The sequence below is a fragment of the Motacilla alba genome, chromosome 4A, assembly GCF_015832195.1.
Source record: "Motacilla alba alba isolate MOTALB_02 chromosome 4A, Motacilla_alba_V1.0_pri, whole genome shotgun sequence".
Lineage (NCBI taxonomy): Eukaryota > Metazoa > Chordata > Aves > Passeriformes > Motacillidae > Motacilla > Motacilla alba.
This window is the reverse complement of record NC_052045.1, coordinates 149,365-168,659: the sequence shown is the minus strand read 5'-3', so window position 1 is coordinate 168,659 and position 19,295 is coordinate 149,365. Positions and strand designations below refer to the sequence as shown.

The window sequence follows — 19,295 nt, the reverse complement described above, 5'->3', positions numbered from 1 at the left end:
CTGCGCGGTGACGGGCGGGACGCGCCGGGCGCCATCTTGGGGGAGGGCGCTCTGAAGAGCAGGAGGCGACAGGACGAGGGGGAACGGCTTCCCGCAGCCAGAGGGCACGATTAGATGGGATGCTGGCGAGAAATTCCGCCCTGCGAGGGTGCGTGTGCGGCCCTGGCGCAGGTTGCAGAGAGAAGCTGTGCATGCCCCAACACTGGAAGTGTTCAAGGCCAGATTGCACGGGGCTTGGGGCATCCTGGTCTAGGGGAAGGTGTCCCTGCCCATGGCGAGTGGGGTGGGGGTAATGAAATCAGGTGATTCTGAACGTCTCTTCCAACCCAAACCATTCTAGGATTCTGTGATACCAGAATCTCTTTTCAGATTTTAGCCCCCAGCAAAAAGCATAGAATCAATTCGGTTGGAAAATACTTCTGAGACTGAACGCCACCATGTTAACCAGACCACGGCACTGGGTGCTACGCCCAGTCTTTCCTTAAACACCTCCAGGGACAGTGATTCCACCACCTCCCCGGGCAGCCCATTCCGATGTCTAAGTACCCTTTTTGTGAAGAAATTCGTGCTAATGTCCAACCTAAACCTCCCCCTGCACAACTCTATGGTGGTTAGACTGGGTGGCACTAAGAAAATAGGTCTTGATAACTGATTAATATAAATTAAGATAATCTGCAGGTTCAAATAATGAAAGTTTAGCCAATTTTTGCATGAGCAGATTTCCTCCTAACTTTTCTGCTATCAGGTTTACCCAGCCAAAGAAAATCACAGTTGAACTTCGAGTACAAATAATTAATAAATTGAGTCAGTTGAACAAAAATGACAAAACTTTGTGCCATCAACAACACATTTAATTTTAAATCACACTTGTTTTGTGATCACTTCCTCCAAGGAAGGGGTGCTGCCATGCACATCTATTAATCAAACTAATTAAAAATGCCTTTAAGGCTGCTTTAGCAAACTGGGTTAAGCTCCTGCACAAACTCCAAAATTAAACTGATACTACTGTGATTTTCCTTCCAAAGAAGTGATAGATTTGCTGCTTCACAAAATCAATTAGCATTGGAAGGGACCTCTGGGAGATCATCCAGTCCAATACCCCTGAGAAGGCAGGGTCACCTGGAGCAGGTGACACAGGAACGTCTCCAGAGAGGGAGACTCCATGACCTCAGTGGGCAGCTGTTCCAGGGTTGTGCTACCCTCAATGCAGAGATCTTTCTCATGTTGAGGTTGAACTTCTAGTATTTTAGTTTATGACCTGTCACTGGGCACCATCCCCTTGGCACCTGGCTTTGGGATATTCATACGCATTAGTGAGATCCCCTCTCATTCTTCTCTTCTTAAGACTGAACAGCCCCAAGCTTCCATATCTGTCCTCGTAAGAGGGATACTCCAGACTTCTAATCGATTATCTTTGTGATGATTACTATCTCCAGTAGCTCCTTTCCCGTGCTGAGGAGTCCAGAACTGGACTCATGGGGCCTCAATCCTTCGGGACGCGGCGCAGCCAGCAAACAAAGCTCTACCCCTCTTTTTCCACGGCCCACTCCCGCTATTTTCCCGCCGCTCGCGGTCCCCGGCCCGCTCCCCGCTCCCCGCTCCTGGCAGGACGGGACCGTCCGGGCCGCGCCGTCCCTCGGCCGCGGCGGGAGCCTCGCAGCGGGGCCGCGGGGGCCCCCTACCGGGCTCGGCGCCGCCGCCGCCGCCGCATCCGGGGCTCCGTCCGGCGGGTGACGTAAAGCTATAAAGGCCCGCAGCGCCTTTGTTCGCCCCCATTGCGCAGTTGCGGATCGGTGCGGGCGGAGGTGAGCGCTGCTGCGGGCTAAGGCTCTGCGGGCGGCACCGCGGGACGCTGCGGGGACTCGCGGCGAAAGGTCCGCGGGATGGGGGCCGCGAGGTGGGGGCCGCGTGGCGCGCCGCTTGCGGCGGAGCGGAGGCACGGCGGAGCCGGGCCCGGCCCTCAATCCCTCCTTGCCCGGCTCCGGTTAGAACGGCGGGACCCGCACCGTTGCGGTGGGGCGAGGAGGGTTCTGGCGGTGTGAGGCGCAGTGTCCGCCATTTTATGTGCGGGGGTTCTCCAGCATCCCGGGGGAGGGCGATGGGGGCATGGCGGGCGCGCCGCGCCGATGTGTCCGGGCGGGCTTGAGTCGCGCGGTGGGTGAGTGCCGAGGAGGCCGCCGGGCGCGGGGACGGAGAGCAGCCGCTGCTAGAGGTGGCCGCCATTTTGTGGCGGCGCCTGAGCCCGCGGAGGGTCCGACGCCCCCCGCGCTCCCCGTGCCCGGAGCGCGGCTGAACCCGCGCCCCGTGCGGCCCGGCCCGGCCCCGCCGCGGCGCCCTCGGGGGTGCTTTGTCCGCGCTCCCGCGTCTGCCGGAGCTGGCGCGGGCCTTCCCGCCATCGCGCTGGAGACACGCGGGCAGCGCTTGTCCGCAGGCGCCGGGCGGCCTGCCAGGCACGGGGGGTTTGGCTTTGTCTTCGGCTCTTGGGCTTTTTTGTTTTTAAGCCCTCCCGCCCCCGCGACTGTAGCTGTGACATTGCTGTGTAGAGCTGCAGTGGTGGTCTGATGCCAGTTCAGTCTCACATGTTGTGTAGGCCAGGACTTTAGCATAGGTTCCATGTACTTTAAATAACATAAAGAATAAACTTAATTTAAAAGCACTGACCTAAGATGCTCTGAAGAGTTAACCATTTTGTATTACTTTGACATATTAAGCAAATTACTTAAAACGTCCAGGATTTAAAGGAAAGATGTGCTAGGATGGCCATCCAGGACAAAAGGAACCGCACTTCTGGAAGAGTTTTTGCATTCATCAGTATTGCTTCATTTAAGCAGTGCATTGTTCCACTATTCAAAGTTCTATTTATTATCTTTTAAATACACTATATAATGTGAAGAAGTAACTGTTAATACTACTTACAGTTGCTTCCATTGCAAAAAATTGTAATTACTTAATGCTTTTTTATACCTCATATTTCTTACCTAATATCTTTCTAAAGAAAATTTGCTTGTATGAGGACAGAAGTAGTTTATATACCATGAAGTCTCTATTGCAGTCTGATGTTTTGTTAATAATGGCCTCATTCTTTTTAGTAGGTCATTTACAGAATCAAAATGGTTGAAGCAGATCGTCCTGGGAAACTCTTCATTGGGGGCCTGAATACAGAGACTAATGAAAAAGCCCTTGAGGCTGTATTCGGCAAATATGGACGCATCGTGGAAGGTAAAGAGAACTTTTCTTAAGATGGTAATAGTATAAAACAACAACATAGCTGTGATGACTTTTTGCAGTTGATCATCTGAAATGATGATGCTTACATGTCCTCTAAGAAGTTCTGAGCTTAAAAGGTTAAATAAAGGTTAAGTGTTCCTTATTATAGAGAATTGCAGGGAAGGCTGATGTGATTTTGTTTCTGCAGTCCTTTTGATGAAAGATCGGGAAACAAACAAGTCCAGAGGATTTGCGTTCGTCACGTTTGAGAGTCCAGCAGATGCAAAAGATGCTGCCAGAGATATGAATGGAAAGGTAGGAATTGAGACCATTTATATGTTGCAGTTGCTTCTGTCCAGGACAATTAATCTTTGGGGTAAATCAACTGGTAATAAAAGTTGGAAAGAGAATGGATTAGAAGATCATGGAGACCAGTTGTAACTTAAAATTTGACAAAATGTCTGTCTCCATGAAGCTGAAATCTGTTTCTCCTGTTCATGGATTTGCTAATAGAAAATAAAGTCTGGCTGGCAATCAGCTATGCACTCTTTTCTTATTATTCCTTAATCGATGAGGGAGGAATCAGCTCTTCAGTCTTGCATGTTTCAGTAATGATTTTTGGGTTGGATTTTCCTTTTTGATCATATTTGAATGTAGTACTGTGTAAATTACACTTCAGGGAAGTGACTTTCCTGAAAATTAGTAACTGTTCCCTTAACATGGGTTCACTGTGATTTCCCTTGAGTGCTGGAGGATTGATGAGCTGTCTGGTATTCTGTGGGTAATCTCCTACACTTGTGACTTGCATCATTGATCTACTTGGTCTGTGTGAGGGGCATCTTTCCAGTTAATGTGCCATGGCTTTGCAGTTAGCTGGCAACCAAATTTGTTCATTTATGCTCTAAAATGCAATGGTCTAGCTTTAAAAGCAATAAGATGTGTAATGTTTTTAAAAATAAAAATACAGGAATTTGCAGCACAGATTCCAAGATAACACCAGGATAGTTTGTCAAAGAATTGTAGGCTGCTGTAATCTATCTGTTGTGGCATGTGTTTGAAAATGTAGATGTAAGTTGGCAGTTTCTTGGTGAACAACTGCTTATCTTCATAGAAGTGCTGTCTCTTCAGCTAGTGAAAGCCATCTTAGGTCGCTTGAATTGCAGACTCTGGTTTTCCCTGCATTGTGTGAATGCTTGTGTTTAGGTCACACTGCGCTGGCCTTGCAAGCAGTGTCTCTTAAGATGCCATTCAAGTGAAGTGAAGAAACATCGAGTGATTGTGATTAATTGACACTTGGGATTTTGATATGTTTGTCTTGTTAGTTTAGGAAGTTGAAGTGAAAGAAAAATGTCAGTTATTGCAGTCAGTAAGTAAAACAACTTAAGGAATAAGAAAATGAGCTTTGTGTAGTGTTCGTGGACACAAATAGTAAAACCTCTTGTATTTGTGTTATAGCAGGGTATGTGTTATAGAAGGATAGTGGGTTTTCTACTCCATGTACTGATGTTTCTGGATGCTTCATGACAACCTTATCACAATTAGGGTTACTCTCTTAGAAGACTTCCTTCCCTTTTAAGCAAGCTAGTAGTTTAGTCAAGGCAGAGAGTGGCAAATTCAGATGATGTTCTTTCTATACCAGCCTAAACATCTGTTAGGGTGCTCCTTTTATTGAATTTTATTTCTCCGCTATCTAGTTTGCCACAGTTCTGAAGACTTGTTTACTGCGGTGCTTAAATAATTTATTTTCTCTGAAATGGTCATTGAATCCTCATATAAGGTAATTTCAAGGACCAATAGGTAATTGTCAGACTGAAAAGAACTCGGTCACTAATCTGCATGTTTGTGGAGTGCAGCTTGCAAATCAAAATCCTTCTGAAAATAATCACCAACTGTTCTACATCTTGAATGTTGAGGCCTGCGTTTGGTCACATTGGAAACATTTGGGAGAATACTGCTTGGTAAAGTAGCTAAATGAGACAATGTTTGTGGCTGAGTTATGTTTACTTGTTCTGGAATGCACAATCTGCATTACTGGCTAGAAATTCTAGAAGGGACGGCCTTGTGGATTATCGTTCTCATGGGTTTGTCTTCACTATAAATCTAGAAGTACCTTCATGAAACAGCAAGTAGTGTATGAAAAGAACATCCTCGGATGGGATTTGGCCTAGAATGTCTTCTGGTCCGACTTGCTTTGACCATGATACGAAAGATATTCATGAGGTGGTGTCTCATTCTCATCTTCAGAAAGCCTTCTGGACAATAGGTACTGCTTGTATTCCAAAAAGACTCTGCATTCAAGGTCTGAGGGAAGAGCAGTGTTTGAGGCCTGGTGTAAGAAGAGGCAATTGTCATAAATCACAATTTGAAGGTCTCTTAGCCTGTTTGGAAAAGATGGATTGGAGCATTCTTGAGATTTTAATGCAGCTGAGAAGCAGCAGCAGAAGCACTGTGAAGAATGCAGTTCAAGCAGTCTGTAAGGAGTTAGGTGATCTGTCTGGCTGGGGGAAGAATTCTGCATTGCCTGTCTGTGGCTCATTCTGTGATCCCAAAGGAATTTGAAGTTGTAACCAGTAGAAGAGGCTGACTCCAACAGATGCTGCAAGAATGAATTTGCATTTGATTTTTTATTTTGCAAATGTTTATGAAAATATATGCAGAGTTTTGCACCAGTTTGGATGAGGGGCCGTACATGAACAACTATATTTCACTCTGTGTTGGGACAAGCGTAGACTAGTCAAAGCTTGCTTGTTGAAGATAAGTTTGTCCTGCAGAAAGAGATCACAAGATAATTATTTTAGAGTTGGGGTGGAGAGTTCTCACTTCAGTTACTTTGTCTTCTAGATTGAATCAATGCTGTCATGTCTGAGCAGTACAAAAGAAAGGTAGAAGTACTTTATAGCAGCTTACCAGCCTTCCTTAAGAAGCATCTTAATTCATGGCTGTCAAGTCTACATCCTGATGCCAGAAAATGCGCATGCTTACCAGGACATAAATGTGGATACTCTCCAGTCTGTAATGTTGTTCGGTGCAGTGGGCTGTTCTCATGACTTTCTGATTCTACATCCTTAAGATGAAATGGATAATTACAGAGAGGAGATACGACCTTCGACAAAGGGTCAGGACAAACAAAAGATTTTACTGCAGTGTAGACCTGCCAAGCCAGCTGGTCTGTGTTAAGAGGATGGCAGCAGATACTACAAACCCTACAGCCTAAACTGTACTCAGCATTATAGAAGGTTGTCTGATTGTCAGAAAGTGCTTCTTGTCTTTTGGGGAAGAAGTGATACGATGTACAGAAGCTTGGCCTCTTGAGAAGTGGATCTTCATTTCTTGGATATATATGGCAAAAGGAATCTCACTTAATGTGCCATCAAGGAACATGGAGAAATAAAGTCATTGCAGCAGCAACAGCAAAGTGATCTATTGAAGAGGAAAACCCTGTGCAGTGCTGGGACCAGCTTCATGCAAGTTATTGTTAGAGTTTCTTTGAAATACTTGATTTCTTGCCCCACTCCCAAAATTAAGCAAATTTCATTAATCTTTTCTGTTGAAATGTGGAACAGTTTGCAGGATAGTTTCTAACTGTGTTTGGTTAAAGTTCCCTGTCTCAATTCACAAATCTGTACAGATTATTCATTCCACACATAGTAGGAGATTTTGACTGCCAAACTATTACTGTCCTAAATTACTTGTAGCTTAAATTATTTCCATGCTTTTTAGCACCAGGGTGACTTCACTTTCTGGTGCTCACATCATATTAAAAATGCTTCTATAACACTCTGAATCAAGGTTATAAAAAGAAACCAATGAGTGTTCATGTTGACAGCTTGTGCTTTAAACTCTTTGAAAAAACTTCTTATTCTGAGATGGGTTGTGTGACTTTTATGTTTGGTGAGGTAAGACCTTTCTTTGAGCTAAGAAACCATAAAATGTCCCCTCTGCTTTGAAATAGGACTAACTTTGACAAATATTTTCTGGTTAGCAAAAAATACGTTCTTGTACCTAGTGAAAGGTCTTTCTGGACCTATGGAATAGCTTTTTAAGACTACTTTTGTAAAGCAGTCTGCAAAGAAACAATCTTTTGCCAAGGTAAGATGCTTGAGTGCAAGGCAGAAGAAAATAGGAGGAGAAATTACAAGGATAATTGTACCTCCTACCTAACAGAAATGAAAGAATTGAAACCTAGCATCCAGGTTTTCAGAACCCATGCTAGCAGAAGGGGACGGTGTTTGCTTTGTAAACTTAAAACAAGCTGTCAAGACTCTGCCATGAAATTGAGGACAGCAGTGGCCATAGCAAAGCTTAAGGCTTCAAGCCGTCTGTTCCTGTTTGAGAAGGATGAAACTGAGAGATTAATTACAATGGCAAATCAATGTGATGCAAACTGAGAAGTTCCAGTCATTAGAGTGGATATTTCTGTTTGTCATGCCAAAAGGCTTTTTGAGAAACTTTCCATAAGTAAAATATTGCACTAAGTCAAAGCCACGACCAATATGATTTTGCTGGTATTTCTCCCTTTTTCCCTCATAATGGATCAAGTTGAACCTGTGTATGTACACACAGGTTTTAAAATAATCACTACAACTCTGAGCTGGTAAAATACATCCACCACTACAGTGAATTTTCAGAGAGCTAGATTTTGACAGAGAACAAAAAATATTCCGTACTTCATTAAAAAGATATTAGCAGGATAGATAAAGTCATTACTAGCAGTCTAGCAGTTATGTTTGCTCATTTATTGCAGTAAAGAAGTGCAATGAACAACAATTTCTGTCTGATAATTAATTAGTTGTCATGAGAGAGTTAAATATTTAACTGCTAAAAAAGGCAAATAAACCATTTGCCAGGATAGGCATGCAATAACCTAATTTTAGCAGAGCTTGTGATCTTGATTCTGCTATAATATCCAAACATGTGACGTCTAAAGATCACACAGAAACTTGATTAACTAGGTTGAATTATTCAGCTTGTTACTACCTGCTCATGTGTGAGGTATATTGGTTGGCTGCAGAGTTCCTTGTATTGCAGATCTATATTCCAGCAAAAGTTTCTACTTTTTTTCATACCACAAAAAAATACAACCACACAACAGAACCCGTAAACAAAAACACCCCAGCCACAAAGCGCCTTCCCTGTGGAAAAGCAAGTAATAGAGTAAATTGTGACAGTCACCTTGATTGAAAACCCAACTTGAAACACTAGGAAAAAGGGTTGAATTGTCATACTCAGTCTGCTGTGTAGATGCTGAAATAGCTTCTAAATACTTCAGCGATCACCGTTTTATCAGGACGTCAAGAAAATGTGCTAAACGGCCTCCCCATTGCCAGAAACCCCGACTGAAGCTATGTTACCTTCAGCTTAATCTTGTAACTACAGGTGCACTCCTAGTTTGGTACAAAAGTATTTGACAATTGACAGTAAATTGTAGATCATATATCATGTGTCATTTACAGAATAAATGACGTGGGGCTGCCGTAATCATTGGACACTTGTGTTTTCACTGAAAGTCCTTTCTGATGCTGCTCTGTGGTGTTTTTGCCATCAATACCACAAGAATGAAGTACTGTAGAAATTGAAATTAGGCCCAACATGCTGCTGAGTTCTTGGGGACTAATACTGAAGACTGAAATCAGTTCTAGAGTTGCTCTAACTTATAAAATGGAAGCCCTATAAATAGTGAAGCAAGAGGGGCTTGATTTAAGAAATACAAACATGACTGAGCAGTAAGTAAAGCAGCTTCTTCTTTAGTCATTAGATGGGAAGGCAATTAAAGTGGAACAAGCAACCAAGCCATCCTTTGAAAGTGGTGGTAGGCGTGGGCCACCACCCCCTCCCCGAAGCAGAGGTCCTCCCAGGGGCCTTAGAGGCGCAAGAGGCGGAAGTGGCGCGAGAGGACCACCTTCAAGAGGGAGTCACTTGGGTATGTATTGACCTCTCTCATTATACACTTCGACAAAACAAGACAATCCCATTGGAAGATGACAGTAATCCTACTGGAAAAAAAAAAAGTCAAACACCTGAATAGTGCACTCCTTGTTCTTTATTAAAATGATGAAATACGATCTCGGCAGTTTAGTCAAATTTTTGATTAGGCAAGTACACCTTAAGAAAAGGCTTTCAGATGTGAAGATTCCTTTCTACAACTAACACTCCACTTGACTTTTGCCTGTGAAAGAAAAGCAGAACTCCTGCCTTGCACGTGGGAAAGGAAGCTTTCTGGTATTCGAGTTGAAAAAGTGATTGCTACCACCAGGGAAAGGGAACTGCCTTTCATTCTTTATAGCAAGAGGTCTAAACTGAGAAAATTGTAGGGCTGATCCTTCCGGATTAGAGTGAGAGTTAGGGCAGCTAAACCTTTTTTGTTGAGTTGAAACTTTCTAAAGTACATTGCTTGATACTGGATATTCATTAAGATACAGCTATTTATTCAGACTTTTCAGTATCAAAACAAAACTCACTTAATTAGCAAACAGTACCTGAGGTGTAACAGTAAAAGCTGTAATGTAGGAAAAAAACCCCTGGAAATAGTGAAACTTCTGTCTTGAAGAGTCTGTGTAGTAGGTTCTGCAGACTCTGTAGTAGTACCTCTGTTCCCTCTCTGTAGGCTCTTCTCTAGTACATCCTCCCAAGTGGCTCTTCTGAGAACAGTAACTTGTTAAGCATTTAAGCTGTGACTGATTACAGGTATCACCTGTCCTTTTCCCTTGTGTCACACCATGTAGCTTTTGGATAAGTTCTAAAATACAGTTCTTGACAGGAATTTAGGTTGTGGGAAGTTTGGCTCTCAATTCTGCCAGTAGCATTTAATAGTGGCTAGAAGACAAGAGAAGGCTTTGAGGTCTAGTTTTAGAGGTTTACTGTTGATCATGTAGTGGTAATAATGGCACCTTTAGATTGTAGTTCAGGCTTTAAGATAATGCAGGTGAGTATCACAGAAATAATAATTGGTTCATGGCTTCTCCTTCTAGGGTCTTCTCGAGGGCCACTTCCCATGAAGAGGGGTCCACCTCCACGAAGTGGAGGCCCTCCACCTAAAAGATCTGCACCTTCAGGACCAGTGCGTAGCAGTAGCATGGGAGGAAGAGGTAAGGACTTCCTGACTAAATTGATTGCTTGGTCAGGTCTAGTGCCTTAGTCTTCCCTTAGGAACTGGTGCAAATCATTGATTGTAACTTTAGTCTGCTGTGGAATGGTGTACTGTTTTTCTAACCTTCGGTTCCTTTCATACCAGTATAATTTTGTAGCAGTAATATGGTGCAATTATAATTTGGTGCAATTTGGATATATTTCTTCCAGTGCTGCTTTAAAACTGTACAAGCAGAAATGTAAAGTGTTCTAAATGTAGGCTCCAGAGATACTATTAAATTGCTTTAAGCTATTTACTAGCACTTGCCTTGAATGTTCTGCATGGCTAAATGCTGATTAAATGGAGTGTTTCTTTGAAGCTCCTGTGTCACGTGGAAGAGATGGTTATGGTGGTCCTCCACGCAGAGAGCCAATGCCATCACGGAGAGATGTCTACATGTCTCCCAGAGATGATGGCTACAGCACTAAAGACGGGTAAATTCTTCTACTGTTCTATTTTTGTGAAGTGTTTTTTGTTTGGAGAAGGATCTTGATTCCAGACCTTCTGTGATAGGACATATGGCTAACATCTCAGTTTTTGTTCTTTGTAGTTATTCAAGCAGAGATTATCCCAGTTCCAGGGATACCCGAGACTATGCACCACCTCCCCGAGACTACGCATATCGTGATTATGGTCACTCCAGTTCACGTGATGAATACCCCTCCAGGGGATATAGGTACCTACTGCTGGAGTTTTCTCCCTGACACTTTATTTTTCCTGTGATGTTAGTGATTTGTACTAAGTCTTAGTAGTCTTTCCTCCTATAGTGATCGTGATGGATATGGTGGTGGACGTGACAGAGACTACTCGGATCATCCCAGTGGAGGCTCCTACAGAGATTCATATGAGAGTTACGGTAAGAATTGATTTTGAAGATGATATAAATGTACAGATGTCATAACATCTGACTTTGACTAGGTTGCTTGTGTTTTAGGGGGAAGTGGCACAATTTTTTTCCCCTACAGTGAAAATGCAGTTGTTGGTTATCGTTTGATCGTCTTGTTAATAAGCTATAAGCTAAAGAAGCAAAGTCTGCAGTTCAGAATGACAGCTGTCTCTGGAAAATATGGCTGAGTTTCTTCTCTAAAATAACAAGCTGTACTGGAATACCCAGTTAAAGAGCCTGCCTGAATAAACAAACACCGTCTTCATTTCTTCAGAATCTTTAAATCCACTCACTGCCTGATACGCAATCCCCACTTAAAATACCATTTGTGTGGCAGATTATATTAAGACCATCTCAATACATATAAAAAGAGTAGAAGTAAACATTTTAATAACAACAATTCTGTAAATTCAGATTTGAAATTGTTCTATATAACTTATGGTGTTGCCATATTACCTGACCATTGACCCTGCAGGTAACTCACGTAGTGCTCCACCTGCTCGAGGGCCCCCGCCATCATATGGTGGAAGCAGTCGCTATGATGATTACGGCAGCACACGAGATGGATATGGAAGCCGAGAAAGTTACTCAAGCAGCAGAAGTGATGTCTACTCAAGTGGCCGTGATCGTGTTGGAAGACAAGACAGGGGTCTTCCCCCATCCATGGAGAGGGGCTATCCACCTCCTCGGGATTCTTACAGTAGTTCAAGCCGCGGGGCGCCCAGAGGTGGCGGCCGTGGTGGAAGCAGATCCGATAGAGGTGGAGGCAGAAGCAGATACTAAAAACACTCTTAAACTTTTGGACCAAGACAGATTATTTCTCAAATGTGGAAGCTGTTCTATCTTTACTACCAGAGGACTACTAAAAGGAAAAGTTGTTTTTAACCTTTTTTTATTGTTGCCTGTTAAGTTTTTTCCCTCCATGACTTTTATGCTTTTGTGAGAAAAAGTTGAAACAATGTTTAATATCATTTCAAAATTGTTAACATTTCTTTCAGAAAGCAGATGTTAAATGTATAAGCTTGAGCTGTGTACTAGTGTTGTAATTTTCAAAGTAAAGTTTCCCTGAAATGCCACACTTCCATCTGATTTTCGTCATGAATGGAACAAGCTGTTCTTAAGATCTTCTGCACAACATCCAACCATCTAACATGGAGATGGATTGTTCTACATGTTCAGCATCTCATTCTGAAAATATTGCTTGTGATTTGGAGGGTGGTGGGGATGATTCCACATAAAGCTCAGTTGTGCCTAGAATTTGAAGTCAAAGTATTCCCAGTACAAAATGCCTTCAGATCCTTGTGTAAAGAAAAATAGAGGATTTCATTCACTTTAACCAAAAAAGCAAGTGGATAATACTATATTCTGCCTTCCTTCTGTTTCATGGGGAGTTTAAAAAGATCTCCCCTGCAAAAAATCATGTTCATGTAAGTCAGCTACAAAATACTGTTTTAAAAAAAAAACAATCCGCAAACCATTGACCAATTCCATCAAAGAAGCTGCAAATCGATGCTTACTCACACTGTTTCAAATTTTTGCAACTCTGTAGTGTTTCACTTTTAAAGGAACATCTTTTGATTCCAAAGGAGAAAATAAGATAAGCAAAGAAGTCTTTCTCTCCAACTTCTGAAAGGCTTATGGCTTCCTAAAATAAGTGAATCTTTCAGCATTCCACAGCTGATTAAGAGCATCAAATGCCTGTGAAACAGCAAAGATGGTAAGCAAAGCAAACTAGTTTTTCAGTCTAAGTCAAAATTAAAACAAGTTACCTTCTAGTACAGTAAGACAAGCTGCATGTCATGGCAATGGAAGTGCTGTCTAGATTAAAGAAAAAAAAAGGAAAATAAATTCCCCAAGACATTAGAAATTCTCCAAATTCAACAGTCCTTGGATAAAAGCATTTATGGTACCAATTTTAAAACTAAAGCTGTAATGCAGCTCACTGTAGATGCAGTATTGCTGTGTAGGGTGGGGAGGGAGCATTTTGTGCATAGTATCTCAGTGAAGATGCTTAAAGAGGCTGTGTATGCAGCACATTAACAAAATTTAAGCCTTGTGAAGTCAGGAATTGGTTTAGATTGAGAAATATCAGCTCAACTATTGGGAGTTGGAAGCAAGAAATGCAGACTTGATGTTTAGTTGGATGCCTAACTCTAGTTTGACACTGCATTGCAGGGATACCCAGGGATGCATGTAGCAGAGCGTGTGGCAAGTTGTTATAACTTGGGTGAAGCCGTGAAGTTCAAAAGATATTCTTGAATATAGTAAACACGAAGACCTCCAACTAAAAAAAAAAAACCAAACCACAAACCCAAAACCTCTGTACTACTGTTTAGTCCTCAGTAAATTTTTGTCGTCCAACTTATGGATTTAACGTGGCAGTGCACCATTGAAAAGGAATGAGAATCCATAAGCCATGCAACCTTTCTCTAGGCCATTCCAGCCCATTCCAAGCCAGTGAGTGAATCCTCCACCATTTAAAGAAGTAGTAAAAACTTGCAACCGAATAATCTGCAAACCAAACTTGTGCCATTGTTTTGAAATGGGGGCAATTACTGTAGGTTAGCTTGTGCTGTAAAACATTTTTTTTTTAAATTTGTTGTATCTTTTAATTGCAGGGGGGTAACTTCTAGAAGATACCACTGAAATAACACTGGTTCATCTGTTGACGACAGACATGAGTGGTGCCTGTACCAATACGTAAGGTAAATATTACAGCAGTGCAATAGCTGCAAGGAAGTTCCCTGGTCATTGTGTTCGTAGGTTTGAATGGATGTTCTTCATGGCTAAGTGTTATTTTTGACTTCTCTTTAAATTTTAGAGGAGGCTTAAGAAGGCTTTGTAAACCAACCAGTTTAGGAATGGCAGCAAGACACTACTTGTCTGCAAAAACAGGGCCAATTTGGGTACAGCTATAGAAAAACACGTATACAACTGCACTTCAAGTCATATGGCAAAAAGTGCTGAGTATGAATTTTTATAAGAGCAGACCATAAAATTCAGAATTGTAATAATAAATGTTAGTATCGACATTTAATCAGTCTTGTTAAATGTGCAAGATTAGCAATTAGAGTGAGTATAATCTTGGATTAGGAATTGATCTCTGCAGAGGTCCTGGGATTAAGCTGCAGACTTCAGGTGCTTCCAGAATGGTTTGAGTCTGTAGAACAGCTGTGTTTTGTGGCTCTAAAGGCTACCTTATTAAAACAATTTTTCAAGAAGATTAAAGAGCAGCTGTCTTTGGATATTATGTGAAAGTGTGACTTGCTCGACTTGCTCCTGTTGCTCTGAAAATTCAGAAGAAAAAAAGTGGTAGTGGTTGTCATATTAATCTAGTTTTCTGGAAAATAAAATTTCTCTGCTAAATAATTGCTAGTAAAAAAAGGAAAGTAACTTAGAGCGTGTGCAGAATTTGATAAAATCTGGAACAGATTAAGGGAAAAGGACAACTCCCTTTTCCGAGAGAAGCATTTATGTAAAGAAGCATCTGTACTCTCTACATTCTTATTGAGTCTGTAAATGTAAGAACCTATTTTGCTGTTAGTTTCAAATTCTGCTTTCAAGAAGCAATGTTAAAATGGTAAAAAAAAAAAAAAAGCTGTAGTTTGTATAGTTGGTTTTTCTGACAACTGGTCACTGTTACCAGGGAGATTCTGTCTTGTAGGAAGGATAGGTTCTGTTGTATACTGTGTGATGTTTGTAGCCTCAGTTGGGTTACAATTCATTCTCCCTATAGAGAGTCAGTAACAGCAATTCAATAACTGTGCAATGCCCTTATGAGAATATGCTAATAATGTTTTATAAATACTCCTGATAAATTGCTGCTGTTACCTTGATAATAAAGGAAAAATATTCTTTGTTTCATGTTACTGGAATGTGTTCCAGATAAAATACAGGATCATCACAAATGTTTTCTGTTCAGGGGATGCGTGTAGTTAAGCAAAACAGAAGCTACTGCCCTACCAGCTTTTTATTTTTCTGACGCTTGATAAAATTCAACCAGCAAATGCTGTCCTTGTCTTTGTTTTCCTTTTAAGGTGTGACTGTTAAAATATTTAAATTACTGAAAGGACACTTCACAATAGGTTCTTCTAAATGTTAAGAAAATGGAACCTTTTTCATTCAAAAATCACTGATGTCACTAGTGTGCCACTAAAGTGGATTAGGGAAATAGGTCTAAAAGTAGCATTTCCCTTCATTTTCCCACCCACCTGCAAAAAGCCACCAGGAGTCAGTTTTTAAATTTATAGTTTGACCCAGATGTAGGTCTTAAACTCTCTAATGAAGAGAAGAAATGCTGTCTTTAATACAGCATTCTAAGATAACTTCAAATGATACGGACAAATCATCGTATAGGTTGTGTCAGAACGTTTTAAGCTTCATGTGTGTGAACTTCAGTTCTCTCTGTTAGCTGGGAAGCTGAAGCTTAATTATTCTTGACAAGTGAAAAAGCTTCCCTTTATAAAAAAAAGAAAAAGGTGCTCTTTTTTCAGTTTAGTAAATCTGTTGTGACCATGTTGTAATAAATACAGGTATTAGAGACAAAAGCACACTCTATCAGCCTTCTCTTCAGCTTCTAAATGTTTCCAGATTCTTAACAGGCATGGTACCAATGTTAAGGGAGCAATAAATAGATCTTGTGGCAAGGAAGGTAATAATAGCCTTGTAGAAAATCAGGGTGCAAATGGAATTGCCAGCTGTATACCTTCCCTTGATTACAAGTGTGATTTTATTTATAGCACATTATTACTTACAGATTAATATCAGTATGGATACCAGTGTATTACAGAACTCCTGAGTAGCATGCTGAGATTATCAAGAGCTGGTGGAATTTTGTGGGGAGTAGAATTTGAAGGGGGAGTTCACCCAGGAATTGTGGTACTTCGCACCTGCCCTGGAGACGGTGTTATACAAGCAGTGTGCATTAATACAAGTTGTCCTCGGGACATTTTGATGATTGTAGTTAGCTATTGATGTGCTTTCATACTGTTGGAACAGATCAAATACAATCCAAATGTATTAACTGTATATATAAAATTAACTCAAAGATAATCTAGCATTTTTGTCTCTTGGCTTCTGAGAAGGTACTAACTTGCATTTCTTTTTTTCCAGTTACAGTGACTAGAAGTGGCAGTGCAGCAGTGGATGTGCATTGGAAAATCAAAGGATAACAAATCACAACTGATGCAGCCTGGCTTTTGAGTGTAGTGTTGCCCACCATTTTCTAGAGGAATGTGTAAGCATTCAGGAGTTGCCTTTGAAAGTAGCACCACCGATCTCTTGGACACACATAAAATTTCTGGTGGAAGCCAACCGCTGTCTGCTGTAGCTCGCACCTTGCAGCAGTCCAGAGTGGGCTGGTTCATTGCTCATTGCACACACATCCTGCAGCAGTGAAATACTTTGGTTGCCTTTTATGTGTGTGCTTGCCATTTATGCTGATAAAAAGAGCAAGTTACACAGAAGTGAGTCTTAGTCCACTTGAATAAAGAGGACTTCACCAAGAAACCACGGAAAGTTCTGTTATATTGCATTAACAGTTTTGTCCCAGCTTTCTGGATGAGAGGAGGGGAGTGTTGCTGTGCAGAGACAATGTTGGTGATTAATGGCCCAAATAATTAGTGTTCCTCTATGTACACTGGGCATCTTGGTGCTTTCCTTCAAAACTTTGTCTTGATTTTGATGCATTTGTCTCTTACATACATGTTAAAGGGCCAGTGTGTGTGAGAGGAATCCTCAGGCATTGGTATTTCATGTAGAAAACTCATAAACAATCATGGATAATAAAATTTATACTGACTTCTGTGATAGACATAAACTGATCTCATTTAAACAACCCTCAGTTCATAGTAGCTAAAGAAGAAAAAGCATGCATACCTTGTCTAGAGATTAGATAAAACTTTATGTTTGGGGTGAGGATATCACTTTCAACTCAGTTATGGGCTGCAGATTCTAGGAGTAAATCTGTGTAGCGGATGTAGAATTGCAGTATTTTCCAGGGCAAATAAATTTACTGTTAACAAGTATTATGGGTTTGGGGTTTTATTGTCTAATTTAAAAGAAAAACATATTCTTCTTGGAGACACTTGGATGGTGGTCAAGATCACTGGTGTTACATCTTGGAAAGTTATTGTTACAAAGTGATCTCAGTATCTCTTCTGCAAGGTGGAGTAACATTCATTAGCTTATAGTGTTGAGCGCTGCTGTTCAGACTGAACTGGATCATCCTTCCTAAAGTGTAATGCCAAAATCCTAATTAATGAGAATGTACCCTGATCTACAGTATTAGCTCATGCACAGAGTCAGACTTTGTCATTGAAAGCTACCAGTTGAAATGTATCAGTAGATTCTGCAGCTGATACAGCTGATCAGCTGATACCTACAGCTGATACAATTCCATAAATTTTTTGACTTTGTGAATATCTGTATCTGCAGGTCTTTTAAGCAGTTGGTAAGCGTTCAAGGTGTCGGAAGTATTTTCATTTAATTGTAGTTGCAGACATTAGTATCTCCATGGCTGCAGCAGCTGCATGTGAAATAATCATAAAACTAATCCCCCCATCTATACCAAAGGTTTCCTTGAGAGGAAGGAGTAAGTGAAGTACTTCGGTGTTCAGGTTTGTAACACTGACTTCAATGAAGCAGGTGTGCGATTCTCCCAGTGTTGGAAGTATTTCTCTTTACATCAGAAACTGCTGTGTTCTGATGAGGTGACTGAGGTGTCTTCTATATCCAAATGCATGTCCTCATTGATAAATGAGCATTAGTAGTTGTCTTGGGTACCTACAGATTTGAAAAAAGAATTATGAAATTATGGATACTGTTTGTATTTCTTCTACAAAGCAGTAGTGCTAATGACAACTGGAAAAAAAAAACCCAAAACAACTGAATTGCCAATTAGTCATAATTTTGAAATATTTTGCACACGTGTTTGTGCCTCACCAAAGACCAGTGAGCTGTGATTGAGCTGTAGCCCACTTTATTCACAGTGCCTGCAGCCATGTGTTAAGAGTATTTCCACACTACACAGACCTGGAACTCATCCCAGAGTCCTGAAAAAGGTCATAATCATGTCTAACCCTTAAGGGACAGTTCTTATTTACTGGTGGCTCTTAAAATAGGTCTATTGGTAGGTCCCAGTACCAGTCATAAAACTTGCAAAGTAGAGGCAAAACCGTGCACATTTACTGCGTACAATTTATCATTCTGCTGCTCGATTTTTCCCAACCCTTTAAATCATTAGTTTGGTAACACTGGGTTCTTGAAAGCTGCTTTAAGTAACAGGGTAGGAATTGGCTCAGAACACTGTAACCAAGAAATTCTGGTCTCTAGGATACTTTGTTCCTGTTGGATTCTTCAAGCCATGATGTTCCAGCTTCATCATCAACAGAATTGCTTCATTTTCCATCTGTTCTGGTGAAAGGACAGTTATAAAGATGACTGGACTTTTCTGACTTGCTGTGATAAGTAGTGATGGTGAATACTGCCCTGGGCAGAGTGGGAAACTACCTTCAGTAGATCCTGCAGTGGTGGTAGAAAGGGACATCTTAATAAGACAAGTAAAATAGCTGGGAGTTTTATTCTCAGCTTTGGATGACTTAAATTCCTGACCTTTTTGAAGTTATCCAGATAATTGTTTTGAGAGATTATCATCTTCTAAATAACCATTTTGGATTATATGTGGACTTCTACACAGCAGTTGAAGAGAGGCATTATTCATGCGTGAAGGGCATGATCAGAATTTATTTTCAAAAATCGGACAATAGAAAACTACTGTAAAAGGCAATTTTAATAACTAGGTTTGCCACATAAAGTTGAAAATCTCTGTTTAGTCCTACATTCCTCCAAAACATGACCATTGTGAATTCTGTTTTAACAGTGGAAATAAATAGTTTTTTACAGTATTAAGAAATTTATTTCTTTGGGCGATAACCTTAAGTTCAGATTAAATGCACTAGGTGATAGGATGCCAGCTGTCACAAGGAGGAAGTCCCTATGTGAGCTATGTGAGATATTTTTGGTGTAATAACTATTGATGTAAATTACTTGCATTTTCAATAATTTTGCAAAGATGTA

The 19,295-nt window shown here is 41.2% G+C and overlaps 1 protein-coding gene and 1 non-coding gene across 6 annotated transcripts; both read left to right on the top strand.

The window, feature by feature from the left end:
- Window positions 1-1,670: 1,670 nt before the first annotated feature.
- RBMX (RNA binding motif protein X-linked) lies at window positions 1,671-17,245 on the top strand. Of its 5 annotated transcripts, none has more exons than XM_038164674.1 (11): window positions 1,671-1,805; window positions 3,090-3,219; window positions 3,416-3,522; window positions 8,956-9,127; window positions 10,176-10,292; window positions 10,653-10,767; window positions 10,884-11,009; window positions 11,101-11,189; window positions 11,695-12,936; window positions 13,838-13,924; window positions 16,332-17,245. In XM_038164674.1, exons 2-9 carry the CDS (start codon window positions 3,111-3,113, stop codon window positions 12,000-12,002), a joined length of 1,143 nt encoding a protein of 380 aa, XP_038020602.1. In that variant the 5' UTR covers window positions 1,671-1,805; window positions 3,090-3,110; the 3' UTR covers window positions 12,003-12,936; window positions 13,838-13,924; window positions 16,332-17,245. The 5 variants fall into 5 exon arrangements, with proteins under 5 accessions (XP_038020602.1, XP_038020598.1, XP_038020599.1 ...); XM_038164670.1 differs by having other exon boundaries at window positions 11,086-11,189; XM_038164671.1 differs by having other exon boundaries at window positions 1,679-1,805; window positions 3,093-3,219; window positions 11,086-11,189.
- Window positions 3,268-3,339, top strand: LOC119695223. Its single transcript, XR_005255102.1, has one exon. It is a non-coding gene; the product is annotated as a small nucleolar RNA SNORD61 (small nucleolar RNA).
- Window positions 17,246-19,295: the final 2,050 nt, after the last annotated feature.

Excerpts from the sequence above, each read along its gene's own strand:
- RBMX (XM_038164670.1), top strand. The coding sequence starts at position 3,111 with ATGGTTGAAGCAGATCGTCCTGGGAAACTCTTCATTGGGGGCCTGAAT. Across the intron at positions 9,128-10,175 it reads TTCAAGAGGGAGTCACTTGG|GGTCTTCTCGAGGGCCACTT; the intron begins GTATGTATTGAC and ends TTCTCCTTCTAG. Across the intron at positions 10,768-10,883 it reads GGCTACAGCACTAAAGACGG|TTATTCAAGCAGAGATTATC; the intron begins GTAAATTCTTCT and ends TGTTCTTTGTAG.